Source organism: Pinus tabuliformis, chromosome 9 (assembly GCF_031772625.1).
Source record: "Pinus tabuliformis cultivar Carrire ecotype Pingquan chromosome 9, CPIR1, whole genome shotgun sequence".
In the NCBI taxonomy this organism is placed as follows: domain Eukaryota; kingdom Viridiplantae; phylum Streptophyta; class Pinopsida; order Pinales; family Pinaceae; genus Pinus; species Pinus tabuliformis.
In genome coordinates this window covers 348,693,280-348,708,537 of record NC_142307.1, presented here as the reverse complement: position 1 = coordinate 348,708,537, position 15,258 = coordinate 348,693,280, and the positions used below count along the sequence as shown (strand labels likewise).

General features: G+C 34.1%; 1 protein-coding gene across 1 annotated transcript; it reads left to right on the top strand.

Annotated features, from left to right (window-relative positions):
• Nucleotides 1–6,424: 6,424 nt before the first annotated feature.
• On the top strand, nt 6,425–10,397 carry LOC149148643 (pectinesterase-like). The gene is made up of 2 exons (XM_089439535.1): nt 6,425–7,769; nt 9,408–10,397. The coding sequence occupies exons 1-2, from the start codon at nt 6,662–6,664 to the stop codon at nt 10,115–10,117; spliced, it is 1,818 nt and encodes a 605-aa protein (XP_089295661.1). The 5' UTR covers nt 6,425–6,661; the 3' UTR covers nt 10,118–10,397.
• Nucleotides 10,398–15,258: the final 4,861 nt, after the last annotated feature.

Below are 15,258 nucleotides of genomic sequence, written 5' to 3'. Positions count from 1 at the left end.
GTTACCTAGTCAACAGATCACCTTCACCAGCGTTGGAGGATAAGACTCCATAAGAGGTATGGACTGGTAAGAAATCCTCTCTTTCACATCTAAGGGTATTTGGATGTGATGCATATGTACATGTTTCAAAGGAGAAAAGAACAAAGTTGGAAAGTAAATCTGAAAAGTGCATCTTTATTGGGTATAAGGATGGTTTAAAGGGTTATAAGCCTTGGAACCTAGTAACAAGGAAGGTTGTGTATAACCAAGATGTGGTGTTCAGAGAGGTTAAAGATGTTATTAAACATGAAGTCCAACCAAAGGAACTTGAGAAGATAGAGTTTGAGCTTAAGGAGGAAGAATCAGACTCTACAACAGAGGAGGAATTAGAAGAGCCACAAACTTCGGGTTTGAGAAGATCAGTTCGAGAAAGAAGGCAACCAGAAAGGTATAGTCCATCTGCTTTCTGTTCAAATTTTGCTTTATCTGTTACTGATGATGATCCCAGAACTGTGAAGGAAGTAGTAGATTCAAAGGATTGAAAACTCTGGAAAGATGCCATGGTTGATGAAATGGCATCTTTGCACAAAAATGAGGCTTGGGATCCAGTGGAGTTGTCGGATGGAAGAAAACCCATTGGCAACAAATGGGTGTTCAAGAAGAAGACAAATGCAGAAGGAAAGGTGGAGAAATACAAAGCTCGGTTGGTAGTAAAAGGTTATTCCCAGGTGCCGGGAATTGATTTTGGTGATATTTTTTCTCCTATTGTCAAGGTAACTTCTATTAGATTACTTTTATTTGTTGCTGCTACTTTTGATTTTGAGGTAGAACAGATGTATGTGAAGACAACATTTCTTCATGGGGATTTGGAAGAGGAAATCTACATGAAGCATCCTGAAGGCTTTGCGGTGAAGGGTAAGAAAGAACTAGTATGCAAGTTAAATAAGTCTCTGTATGGGTTAAAACAATCACCAAGGATGTGGTATCAGAAATTTGTTACATTTATACGGGGACTTGGCTTCACCAGAAGCAAAGTAGGTCACTGTGTGTATTTTAAATTAATTGGTGATCGTGTTATTTATCTGGTCTTGTATGTGGATGATATGTTGCTGGTTGGAAATGACAAAGAAATTATCCAAGATTTGAAGACCCAATTGCCCTCCAAATTCGACATGAAAGATTTAGGTGCTGCAAACTATATTTGGGCATGGAAATTAAAAGAGATCGGGCAAAGAGGAAGCTCTGGTTAAACTAGAGGAAGTATGTCGAGACAATATTGCAGAGGTTTAATATGCAGGATAGTACATCAGTGAAGGTTCTTATTCTTGTAGATGTAAAGTTATCTGCTGAACAGCGTCCCAAGACACAAGAAGAGGAAGAGGACATGTCCCGTGTTCCATATGCAAGTGCAGTCGGTAGCCTGATGTATGCGATGGTCTGTACTAGACCAGACATTGCACATGCAGTGGGAGTATTGAGTAGGTTTATGTCAAAACTAGGGAAGGAGAATTGGACAACAGTGAAGCGGATTTTTAGGTATTTGTGTGGCACTATTGATTATGGTTTGTGCTACCAAGGAAGACTAGGATTGGACAGAGTGTTGAATATTCGTGGCTTTGTTGATGCAGACTGGGCTAGAGATCTGAATCAGAGAAGATCTATAAGTGGGTATGTGTTTAACCTATTTAGAGGTGCAGTCAGTTGGATGAGTAAGAAACAATCTTTAGTGGCACTATCAACTACTGATGCAAGCAAGGAAGCAATTTGGTTGCAGAGGCTGTGTTCAAGTATGGGGTTAGTACAGGGAGCTATAAGGATAGACTGTGGTAGCCAAAGTGAAATTTTCTTGGCAAAGAACCCTGCATATCATTCAAAGACAAAGCACATTCATGTTCAGTATCACTTTGTGAGGGATATGATAGAAGACAAAAAGATGTTGCTGGTAAAGGTGGACACTTTGAAAAATACTGCAGATGCATTGACAAAATCTATGAGCTTTGAGAAGTTCTCTTGGTGTAGAGAAACAATGGGCGTTGCAAGGCTAAATAAATGACTAAGCTCTCTGGTGCCCCCCTGTGGAAAGAAAACAACAAGTGGGAGAATGTTGGGTTGTGTTATATTCTTTCCACGACTAGCACACATAGTTAACCGAGGTGTTAGAGGGGGGGCAGAGCACCCCCTTTTGTTGTGTCAATTTCATAGCAGGGGGGTCACAAGGGGTTTGAGGGGTGCAGGTAACCCCACTCTATGGGGTCCAGGGTAGCACCCGGAAAATTTTGGTTTTGGACCCTATTTTAGGTTGGGTGGACCCACCTATGCTTTTGTACATGATTTTCGCACATGGTTTTGGACGCAATGGTTTTCGGTCCATGGTTTTGGACGTGATGGTTTTTGGTCCATGGTATTGGATGCTTCGGCATGTATAAATATGTATTGTAACATTGAAAGGAACATAATGAAAAATCAAGCTGGTAGTCCTAGTTTTGGGATCCAGGGGAAAATCTCTGTGTATATGTGTTTTATGTGTTATGCTCTCGCATTGTTTATTTTATGTGTTTTAGAATTTGTATGCAGGTAATTTCTGTATGGGGTTAATACCTACATTAAGACAAGTAACATGAACTTATAACATCATATAGATTTAGCAGACTTGGTGTAGCATAAAGAATATGTAGCATCAAATGATGTGTAGTATCAAGAATAAGACACCCAAAAAACTAGCTGTGACATATAGAGACATAAATATATAACCGAGACCCTTTGTATACTTACCATGTCTTGAAAAAACATATGCCAGAGGTGATACTCAAAATTAAAATGTAAACACTAATTATACATACCTTGCTACAGGAGACTTACCCTTGATTGTTGATGTGTGGTCCTTATTGTAGTGATCCTTGAATGCATGTTTTTTCTTACCTTCTAGTAGCTCGTTGTTGAATCTATTGTATCTATGTAATTTCGAATCTCTAGGGTCTGAAATTGCATCTTGTGGTAGCCCTCTGCGTCCTCTTTCCAACCCCATTTAAAGTCTCCATTTAAAGTCTAATAAAGTTGGAGACACTCACAGACATCCTAGGTTTGGATTTGGAAGACATGGTAATTTTGCAAGTTGTTTGGTTGTTGAGGGTAGCCTTAGGTGTGTTCTTGGACCTAGTTATAAAGTTCACTTCCTAGAAAAAGAAGTTTTTGTTGTAATCTTGTTAATTTTGTTATACAATGACCCTTTATATGGATTTGTAGCACTAAGTCATTGGCCTACAATAGGATTAAGATCTAATTTGTTACAAGGTTCAAATATATCAAATTTAAATCTTATTGTATTTAATATATCAAATGTAAAGTCCACAGTTAGGCCAGAGGTCTATGATGTTATTTAGATGTTCAAACTTACGGAGAATTGAGTTGGTCCCTCCATATCATTTCCTAGATGATTTAGTGAAACCTAAGTACACTCATATGTATCAAAAAACCCTTGTAGAAAAATATATGGGTGTGAGCAAAATGCTTACCAAAAAAATTACTTCCAATAAATTATACATGATCTATGAACGGATGGTAGCCAAAAATAATTAGTAAAGAAAATTCACCTAAAGATGGTAGCCAAAAATAATTAGTAAGGAAAATTTGCCAAATTTTTTCACTCCCATTAGACTTGATATCTTGTCAATGGGTTGTAAAAAAAGACATAATGGTTAGCTCAATATTTTGATGTTAATTTGCTTGCTAATGTTTTTGAAGAGCATGACAGTGACAAACTTATTGCACTTTATTTCCATTTGAAGATGTCACAGTAGATGAAGGGAAGGATAATGTGGGTTTAAGAAAATCTGAAACATAGATGAAGTATCTTGAGCATTTGAATGCTAAGTAGGTAAGTAGGTTATAGAGAAACACAATGATTATGAAAATGTTACAAGACAAAAAAATGAAAAATAATTGATAGATATTTCCTCTTCAAATGCAACTCAGAGAAATGACAAAGATCACTACATGTTCTAAAAATGACGATGATTTTCATCTTATTCACTAGAAATTTAATCTAAATTTAATCTAGAATGGTTTCATGTCTCAACAAATATGACAAGTACTAGAAGAAAGGGAAGCATAAAGGAGTTTCTACATCTATTTTTGCCATTCCAAGTTTGTCACTGATAGCCAATTGAGCAAGGAACTGTTGTCATTTATCGCTAAATTCTTTGTCATTGTTTATTTATACATGTCATTAATTTGTGTTAAATCCTAGACAACCTTAAAAATTTTGTGGAGTCTCCTTGTTAAATCAGGTGGTCATCTAGTTATTCTTAAATTGTAGCTAGGAGCCTCATTTTCCAATTAATTCTAATTCAGGAACTAGTTTTTATGACATTGTTTTGGATTTGGGATGAATGTGTAAAACTTTAAATAAAGTCCTTCCCGCTTGGAATTTGTACTATAGAAAAGGATTGATGTTCAACTATAAACGAGTTCTGTTCTTTTTCATCTGTAGCTAGCCAATTTGTACTGTAGAAAAGGATTGATGTCAACTATAAACGAGTTATGTTCTTTTTCATTTGTAGCTATCCATACTAGTCAATACTCTACATTATGGTTGTGTCATATTTTCCCAGTCAACTTGAAAATGATTCAGAATATAGAAAAATAGAAAAAATATATATTTTCATTAAAATAAAAATGTAAGAAAACTAAAATAAAAACTGTGAGAAATGAAAATAAGTGTGTTGTAATTGAAATAACTAACCTGAATATACTCTCAAATGTTCTATGATGGTTTGTCTCAAGTGAATAGTTTGAATGTTAAACATGCAACTTCACCAATTGTTAAACTTCTTTTATAGTTTATTGCACTTGAATTTAATTGGTGGCAAGGATGGACATGGATTGCAATGACTTCATTTTGAATGTGTGATCTTGATTGATTTGGAAGCGATCCAATGGCTAGGAATTTGTTTTTGTTGATCCATGTGATTTGATTTGTTTTAATGGGAAACAAAATGGGTTGAGTGTCATTTATTGAAGTTATTGGGTCGCGTGTCATTTATTTTTTTATTTTTATTTTTTTTTAATCTAGGATAATCGGTATCCTGAACAGACCCAGGATAAATATAACTCGCTGCCACTATAAACCTAGGCTACGTGCAATAGCCTGCAAGCCGCACAATGCCTCAACAAGAGCCGAACCTAGGCTACATGCAACAGCTTGCAAGCCGCACAATGCCTCAACAAGAGCCAAGACATCCGCTATGGGGTCGCCTACTCTTCTAGCCAAGACACAATAGGTCATATATATACTCAATGAGATTTGAACTCTCATATCGTGGGTTTCACCCAGCAAAACTTACTGCTAAACCCCATATCAATGTATCATTGGGTGTCATTTATTGAACACAATAGGTTTAAATGTTGAATAACACATCAATTATGACTCACATACATTAACTTTTATTATGTGCAGGTATGGATATGCATTTGCTACTTTGTACTTGAATAGAGCATTTTGGAAGGATTATGGTTTTATCTATTTTCTAGTTGGGACAATATGATTTGTACTCTTAAGTATTAAGAGACTATTTATAGACAGTTGTGGGCCTATCAATATTTTGGGAAATTTTGAACAAAATTAAAATATCTTTATACTTAATGTTATTTGTTTTTTTTTTTTTTTTAATTTTGGTTGCACATCTCTCAATCTCTGGTGGCTTGATAGAATCAACAATATAACAATTAGTGGTCCCTCTACAACATTAAACATCTCTCCCCTAAATTGCACCAAAAATATTTTAACCTATTTTAACCCAATGAAACGTTAAATATTAAATATTGAATATTTAGAGTACAATAATGGAACGAATCTGGGGAGGATATCCACTTATCCAAAAAGCTGGAAAAGTATGGGGCATCAATTCTCGGGTCCACAAACCGACCGTAATAACCATTTTTTTTCTTAAAGTGCCATGTGCTGCTTTTGAACTATTGTCTCTCAACTGGTTGATCGAATGATGGACACTATTTTCGATTGAAGTGTCAAACCAAAAGGAAAAAAAAAACCAAATTTGACTTTGGTGGCCTCGCTAAACATTTGTCTTTGGTGTGTTGTGCAGAGATATGTTAGCACATTAGTGTACTCGTGAAATACCTTGTGTTTGGCATGTTGCTTAACTTTTCATTATTTTTATGCATAAAGGTTTAGTGTGACTTTTAAAAAATTCTGAATGTCGATTATTTTTAAATTTGGTTGGAAATTTATGATTGAATTTGTTATAATCCTAAGTTTATGAGATTAAGTGTTCTAAATATTTTCTACGGCATTTAAATTAATGATATATTAAAAATATATTTTAAATTAAAGTGTTATTATATTAAGTAAAGAAGTTAATATATATATATATATATATATATATATATATATAAATAAGTGTGTTTGGCGTGTTGCTTAAAGGTTTAGTGTATGGTTTAGAATGAAAGCAGCCCCCTGCAATTGGGACGAATCAAAGCAGCCCCACTGCAGTTGGGACCTCATAAAGATAGCCTCACAGCCATGGTGCTTTTGCGCTGTTGCTCATAATATTTAAGCTCATCAGCAACCAAGGCACCCTAAGCCTTCGCGCAGGGCATTGTTAGTCGGGGTTTCGGATGAAAAACTTCTGATCTTCCGAGTCTGGGAAAGCTCTGCATCAATATAATGGATATAAACTATTTCAATATCAATGCTGGATCGGAGGGATCCACCATGAGAGCTGCAAGATGGAAATACCATAAGCGAATCCTTGCCATTGCCCTGGCATCCACATTGCTCATAGTTTCTGTTACTGCTTTATCAGTAGGAGTTTCCAATAGATTCAGTAAAGAGAGGAACAGTGGTGGAGGTGCGCAAATAATGCATTGGAAATCGACATCCAATGCTGTCCACCGCGCCTGCAGCAGCACACTGTATCCGGAATTCTGCGTATCCACCGTTTCGAGCTTTCCTGGATTATCGAAACGGCCAGACCCCTTGGAGATTTTGAAGGCCGTCGTGAATCTGAGTATAAATGCAGTCGAGAGGGCAAACGCCAAAGCCCGCAGCCTATCTCGCCCCGGTCTCGACCAAAGACAACGCGGTGCCCTGCAAGATTGTTTCGAGTTATTCCACAACACGCTCCATGAATTGCACGGCACGCTCTCCGATTTGAAGAACGCGACTTTCATGTCAATTCCACAGCACGCCAGTGACCTCGAGATATTGCTGAGCGCGGCCATCACGAACCAGTACACCTGCGTCGATAGTTTCTCTGGCTGCAATGGGAATCTCAAGCAACGTTTGGTGGGACGACTGCGGAATGCCTCTCATCTGGTCAGCAATTCGCTGGCTATGGTCAAGAATATTTCAGCCGAAGCTTCAAGCCTGGCCAATCAGAGGCGAACTTTTCCGACTCAGAATCGCCGTCTGTTGTCGGATCAATCTGATCCCAATTTCATGCCCATGGATTCTGATGGTTTTCCGACCTGGATGTCGGCCGGAGATCGAAGCCTTCTGCAAACCTCTGCAAGCACGGTGAAGCCGAACGCCGTGGTTGCGAAGGACGGCAGTGGAAATTACAAGAGCATTACAGAGGCAGTGCATAAGGCTCCCGAGAATAGCCAGAAGAGATACATAATTCATATAAAAGCAGGAGTTTATGCAGAGAATGTGGAGTTGCACCAGACGAAAACAAATATCATGTTCATTGGAGATGGCATGGAAGTTACAGTGGTGACCGGAAACCGAAATGTGAAGGACCAATTTACAACCTTTCGTTCTGCAACTGTTGGTAAGTCATCTGATTTCTTCTCTCTTTGGTCACATATTTATTCAAAATAGTATATGAAATCTTTCTGGAAATTAAAAATGCAATATTTGATGTTAAAGTTGTCTCTTTCTGGATTTCTGGAAATCACAGTTAGGTGCTTGCTTTCTTGGTGGCAAGAAAGTCGGCTCACTGCATCAGTATTGCCTTTTCGCAGGCCATACAATGACCTAGCAAGAAAATGGCCTTAGCATAGATTACATTTTTAAATAGATTAGTATAATTTGGATAAGTTTAATGTTTATGGGTTAAGGAAGATATATATTTTCAGTTATAAGTTTAAATTCAAAGGTTATGTTTTAGAATAGCTTGTTATAATACATATCGTTAAAATTTTGAAAATATAGAATATATAATTCTAACATATTTTAATAATAAAATTTTAATAAAGAGGAAGTTCATAGATTTTAGAAATAAATTAATAAATAAGAAATTCCTTGCCTGGCAAATAGGGGATCTCATAAATTCCTTAAGAATGATTTAATAGTGTGTTCATATTTTCTGATTTAGAATAATGATTACAAAATTATTTTTTGGTTTATGTAATGAAATCTCGAGTTGTGGGTTTTTAAAATTTAAATATTTATTATAGGTTTATGTAATGAGATCTCTTGAGTTGAGTTGTGGGTTTTTTAAATTTTAATATTTTATTTTATAATAAATATATGGTTTTGGGAGTGAAAAATAAAGTTAAAAAATTTTGGTTTATAATTGATAGTAAACTGTATAAAATAGATAAAAAAAATTTATTAATATCAATAAAATTAAAATAATAATTTTTATTGTGTAAGATGAAGTTTTTTTAGTGATAATTTTTTTAATAGTTTAAAATTTTGAATATAAAATTTTATATTATAATTTTATAATTAATTATATAAAGTTATATTTAATTGAATAATTTTTATGAAATTGTTTTAGTGTGATTTTTTGGAAGTTATTTTGAAGATTTTTCTTTTTAATTTCTCTAAAATTTGGTAGAAATTTATTGAATTGATAAGCTTGATGGGTAATCTCTGCACAGTAAAAGTGTCACAAAAGTTATTCAGAGTGTTGAAAGTCAAAAAACTAATTTAAATAACACAAATCAAGATTTCACACAATTTTTTCCTAGAATTCAAAAAACTTCAAAAAAAATCTAAAAAAAATTTACAACTTCAACAACTTACTCTATGAAAAAATAAATTAAACCTCAGTTAATTATTGTGAATGGATTTTTATTACATTAAAAAAAAAATGATTTTACGACTTCATCAACTTACCCTCAGTTGATTATTGTGAATGGAAAGGTTTTCCTATATTTTTATTGGGAGGTGTTGTTCTATAATTTATGTTCTCTCTCATGACTATCATTTTTACAGATTTTTCCCTTTTGAATGGTTTTTCAAAATGATTTAAATAGTGATCAATGTTGAATTGTCTATAATAAAAATTGATAAATAAAAAAAAAATAAAAATGAGGTGAAATAATTATTCTAATGTCATGCCTCTATACTTGCACGCCTGGATGGGGCCAACGATATTTTTGCACAAATTATCACAAACATAAACTGCATTCGAACATTATTCTATTAATAAGGTATAAGATGGTATGTAATATTGCAGCTGTGACTGGAAACGGATTCATCGCTCGCGACATGACCTTCGAGAACACTGCAGGACCCACGAAGCACCAGGCGGTGGCCCTGCGTGTGGGATCAGATCTCTCGGCCTTCTATCGGTGCAGCTTCAAGGGTTACCAGGACACCCTTTACGTCCATTCCTTTCGTCAGTTCTACAGAAAATGCAACATCTATGGCACCATAGATTTCATCTTCGGCAACTCCGCCGTCGTTTTTCAGGATTGCAATCTCCTGGCGCGGAGACCCCTGAAGAATCAGAGGATTATTTACACCTCTCAGGGCAGGGAAGACCCCAATGAGAACACTGGAATTTCCATTCAGAACTGTAAGGTGATCGCAGCCCGGGACCTAGTTCCAGTGAAGAGTTCGTTCGAGGCATACCTTGGGAGGCCATGGAAAGAGTACTCTCGCACTGTCTTCATGCAGTCTTTTCTGGGCGACTTGATTCAACCCGCCGGTTGGATCGAATGGAATGGACCCTTCGCCCTCAACACCCTGTACTATGGGGAATATATGAACAGCGGCCCCGGTGCGGACACTACAAATCGTGTCAAATGGGCGGGGTATCGAAGGATTAGTAGCTCAAGGGAGGCCAGTCAATTTACAGTCTCAAAATTCATTGAAGGAGATTCATGGTTACCTTCCACCGGAGTTAAGTACGTCTCAGGTTTCACTACCACTACCGGGACTTAGCGCGCAATGAAGTTTCTGGACTTTTGTGCCAAAAAGTCAGTACAACGTATTCTCATAAAATGTAGGCAGTAGCATGCAGTTGTCAATGGTCAAAATATTTGGCATCAGGTTAAAGGTCGTGTAGTGGTTCGATCCTGGGTTTTGTAACAGAGAGAAACGGTGATTTAACTCTTCGCAGTTTTGAATGGTTTGTTTAGGCAATTTCATTGGAAAAAGTATGATGATGTATTCATATTTTTGATAACTATGAAAGAAATAAATTTTTACTAGATTTTGTTTATTAATTTTTTATTTTTTTAAATAAATAGGTTATTGTCTTAAATATTTAAGGACTTGCCAGGTTAGATTTTGTTTTTTTATTATGGATATTTTTTGTGCTGCAGTTTTTTATTGTTTATTTGGGGTTTATTAATAAATCCATTTTCTTGGCATCCTGAAATATAAATATAAATAATAAAAAATAAAGAGAGATTTACACACAAATCAGGTATAAATTTTTATTTCATGATTGATATCCCAGAAATATAAATATAAATAATAAAAAATAAAGAGAGATTTACACAGAAATCAGGTAATAAATTTTTATGTCATGATTGATATTTTAATATAGAATTAAATTTATATCAAATATTTATAATTTTATTCTTAGAATGTTGATTCACAATGACATGAATGGCATATTATCATAAGTGTTTCTTTTAAAATTATTTTCGAAGTTTTTACAAACTAAAATATTTTATTTTGTAATTAATTTTAAAAAAGTTATTTTTTAACTCAATTTTATTAATTCAGAAATACATTCAAGTTATAAATATTAGACATATTAAAATAAAAATGACATTTCAGGAAAAATTTTGCAATCAAAACAGTAGTAATGAAATGAAAAACGAGGAATTGAATAATTTCTTCCCTTTCGATCAAGAAAATGGACCAGAGCTTCAACAAGGGAGCCAGAGCAAAACCAATGTCAAGGATTTTGAGATGGTTACTAGGGAAAGACCACTCTTTATTCGTGAAAACACTGATGGTAATCTAATTGAATGTCTGAATATTTATCAAAATACTTTATAAATTAAACATGATCAAAAATATCATTGACAAACATTGGTCAAAATACAATTTCTCAAAAATAACATTATATTAATATATTTAAAATAAAATAAAAAATCATTCTTACAGTGTATGGTTAAAAAAATATATATATTCTTAAAAATAAAATTATATTAATACATTTAAATAAAAATTGTATTTTTGAAAAAAAAAATATTTAATTTTTTTTCAACCAACAATAAATTTAACATTATATCAACCCAGTTTGAAAACATAAAAATTTCTTAAAAAATTATCATTTCTATTTAAAAAAATTTTCCACTAACAACTTTTAATGGATAACATAACCCAAAAAAATAATTAAAAAAAATAAAATTTCGCCAGTACATCGAAAATGTTGCACAACCTCCCCTTCAACTGACTTCTACTCAACACCATCCTGACCTCTGACCACTCGACTGTCTTCAACTCGGACTGCCAATACAATATTGTTTTTATTGATTTCCTCGCTGATTGAATGTGTGAATATCTCTCTATGCTCTATAAATTCACAGAGAATATGTTTAACCATTTCATCAACCATTTTGTAGTCTACATGGTGGATTAAGACAAGTCAGGAGAAATATATTCATGATAAATTTTTTTAATAATTTCATTTCCATGCTGTTTTTATAGCTAAAAATTCAGTTCACAATGTGACTTTCATAATTAATTATTATTTTTAATCTATTATATAAAATAGAAAGGTAAATAAAGTTTATTTAATTATACATAAAATGTTTTTAATAGAGTTAATTTAAAAAAAATAAAATAACTATTATTGCAATGTTTGAAAATATGATTTGATATTGTATTAAAGGATAATTTTGTAAGTTAGATTGTGATTAAAAAAGTAAAAGAAAAAAGAGAATTATTGATTTCACTTACATATATTTATTTTCAATTTTATTTTATAAGGAATAGTTTATTTTAGTTTATAAAGAATATGAATATTTCTTAAAAGAAAGTTTTTTTTTATTTGTATATAAATATTTATTTTTAATATGTTTTAGATTTATTTAAAAATGAGCAATTTGTATCAAACTTATTAATGCTTGTCCCAAGTAAAATTATCACAAGGACAACTTTTAATATTTCATTTAATTAATTATATATATATATATATATATATATATTAAATATTTGTTCAAAATGATAAAATTATTTTTCCAATTTTTGAAAAATACAATATTTCATCTTATAATTAGTGTTTCAAGAGTTGATTATAGAACCCAAATTACAACTTCTTTAATTTTACAATCTTTACAAAATTAGTTGGAAAGGCAAATATATAGATAAATTAAATTTAAGTGATATGGCAAAACTTATTCACTCCATAATTATAATCGAAATACAACCTGTTTAATTTAATTCACTCCATAATTATAATCGAAATACAACCTGTTTAATTTAATTTAATAATCTTATTGGCATCTTTTAGCACTTTTAGTTTTAAGTTACTTAACATAGATGCTGTACGATAATGGAACGAATCTGAAGAGGAGATGCTCTTATCCAAAAAGCTAGGGAAAACGGCGACTATGGTCCACAACCGACAATATTAACAATTTTTTCCATGTGCTGCCTTCCGACTATTCTCTCTCAATTCCTTGATCTGCCTTCCAACTATCCTCTTAAGGAGTTGTCTATAATGTGACTTTTTGGAGATTCTGGTGACGGAATCCGGCGGAAGAAATTGAGGTTAAATCTTGATTTGTTGCAGTTAAAATGGTTTTTTAACTGCATATTTGGATTCAGCACCCTCGAAAACCCTTGGGGCGCTTTCATTGTGCAGAAACTAGCTATCAAACCTGCGATTCCAATAAATTCCTGTCAGATTTCGACCGGAAAAACCCGCAAAAAAACTTTCAAAAAATCGCGTTATAGACCACTGCTCCTCTCAATTCGTTGATCGACACAATTTTCAACTCAAGTCTCACCAAACAAGAAAACAAATTTGCCTTTTGGTTTACTCGCCAAATACTTGTAGTGTACTCGCTAAATACTTGCGTTTGCCGTGTTGCGTAGCTTTTCATTATTTTTATGCATAAAGGTTTAGTGTGTGGTTTACCATTAATGGTCTTATTACATCTAGATCATTGTTTTTAAAACATTCTGAATTTTAAAATTACTCTATTAAATGTATGTTGTATCAAATTTTAAAATTGTGTTAAATATAAAAAGGTATTTTTAAATAAAAGTATAAATATTTTGAAAATTATTTGGAAAAAATATTGATTATTTTAAAAATATTGAGAAATGTTTTTTCAAGTATAAATTATATTATGGAATGTTACGGGCCATAAGAGAAAGTTTGGTCCAGAACAAGATTATGAGGTTTTCTTGCACGCTCTCGTGGATGGTCATTCATGCATCGAGAGCTTGCCACTGAGCTTATCAGTGTCCTCGGTGAGGTGGTCAGTCCCCTTTCCTGTCCGTCACCTCACTTGATGGTGTTTCTATGATTTGGTAATTGCTACAAAACAAAGAAATCACCAAGGGGGTAAAGAAGCTACATTCGCGGAGGCGTAAAGGAATCATGTTTGGTCTTGGAAACCACTTCTCTCGGCTGTTGGAGGGTTCCTGAACGGTCATGGAAACAACAATGTCGAAATACATTAAGGAACAAGGTCTTGGAAACCATTTCTCTCCGTTGCTGGAGGATTCCTGAAACGGTCATGGAAACAGAAATGTCGAAGTACATTAAGGAACAAGGTATGCTTTCTTGTGATTGAAGAGTAGGATTATATGAAATTTCAGGGTATGGGCAGGAAAAAAAAAAAATGAATTGGGGGTTTTTTAAATACTGTCTTGATTTAAGGTAAATAAGGTCGAATTCCTGTGCTGCAAGAAAATTCTGGCTTTTTTAAGTTAAATCTTATAAAACTCCAGTAGTTTCACCCATTATTCGGTTTTTTGTAGCATGTATCTTGTTTAAATTGTATTATTATGGCTTTCCCCATTTTCCTCTTTCAGACAATGGTATTTGGAAAGGCCATAGTTTGCTATTCAGAGACCACTCTTTTAGATTCCCAAATGATAGTATGCAAGTTTCCACTTGCCCTATCTTGTCCCTCTTTTACACAGTTCGTTCACTCGGGTCTACTGACTCGCCTCCTGGGGCGATGATGGTATGAATGGAGTAATTTTTTCTCCATTTCTCATTGTAGAAATTTTGAATAATATAACACTTATTCACAGAGATTATCCTGATTATACACTATTTGCGGAATGCATGCATAATACATAACCTCCTCTACTATTGATCATCAATTTGCAGTATTCAAAAACAATTGCATGCGCACATTGAAGCCTCAATCACACATATCAACACAGTATATCACGGTGAAAGAATATAGCTGAAAACCCCCAACTATCTGTATATTATATTGATTGAGAACATGTAACAATACACAGTACAATACTCCTCGCAAGTACTCAGTACTATCTCCCCCTGTTACACACAAACTAGCTCAGATCTGAATCAATCACAGGTTCAAATCTCCTCCGCTGCTTGCCTACCTCCACTAAGCAATCCTGCATGAGAATGGCTGATCCAAACTCGTATTTCCCTTGGCTGAACCACACAATCCTCATTGGCAATACTCAATCCATTGATTGTGAAAATCTCATGCACAAATATAGTCACAACTGACAGCTGTCTTGCCCTTTCACTCACCTTTAACACCTGTCTCCACTGAACTGTCCATGCACTGAGTTAACTGATGTATTCTTTAGTTGCTTTATGAGTTAATAATTAGTGAATTAATTAATAATTAATTCACATCACTCGTCACTAGTGTATTCTGCAGTTAGACTAAATACAACTAGTTCAACCAAGTCAAACTGAACACAACTCCATCAACTCCTCAATCAACTCCACCAAACTCAATCACTTGAGTTCTAACTGAAGTCCACCATGCAATATCTCAACTGACCCATAAGAAAAGCGTATTTCTTTCCGACAGCTGTGTGTGCCACATCCGTAGCTCAAACTGAAGTGCTCTAAGAGGATAAGATAATGTTTATAGTCCAAATATTATTAAGAGCTA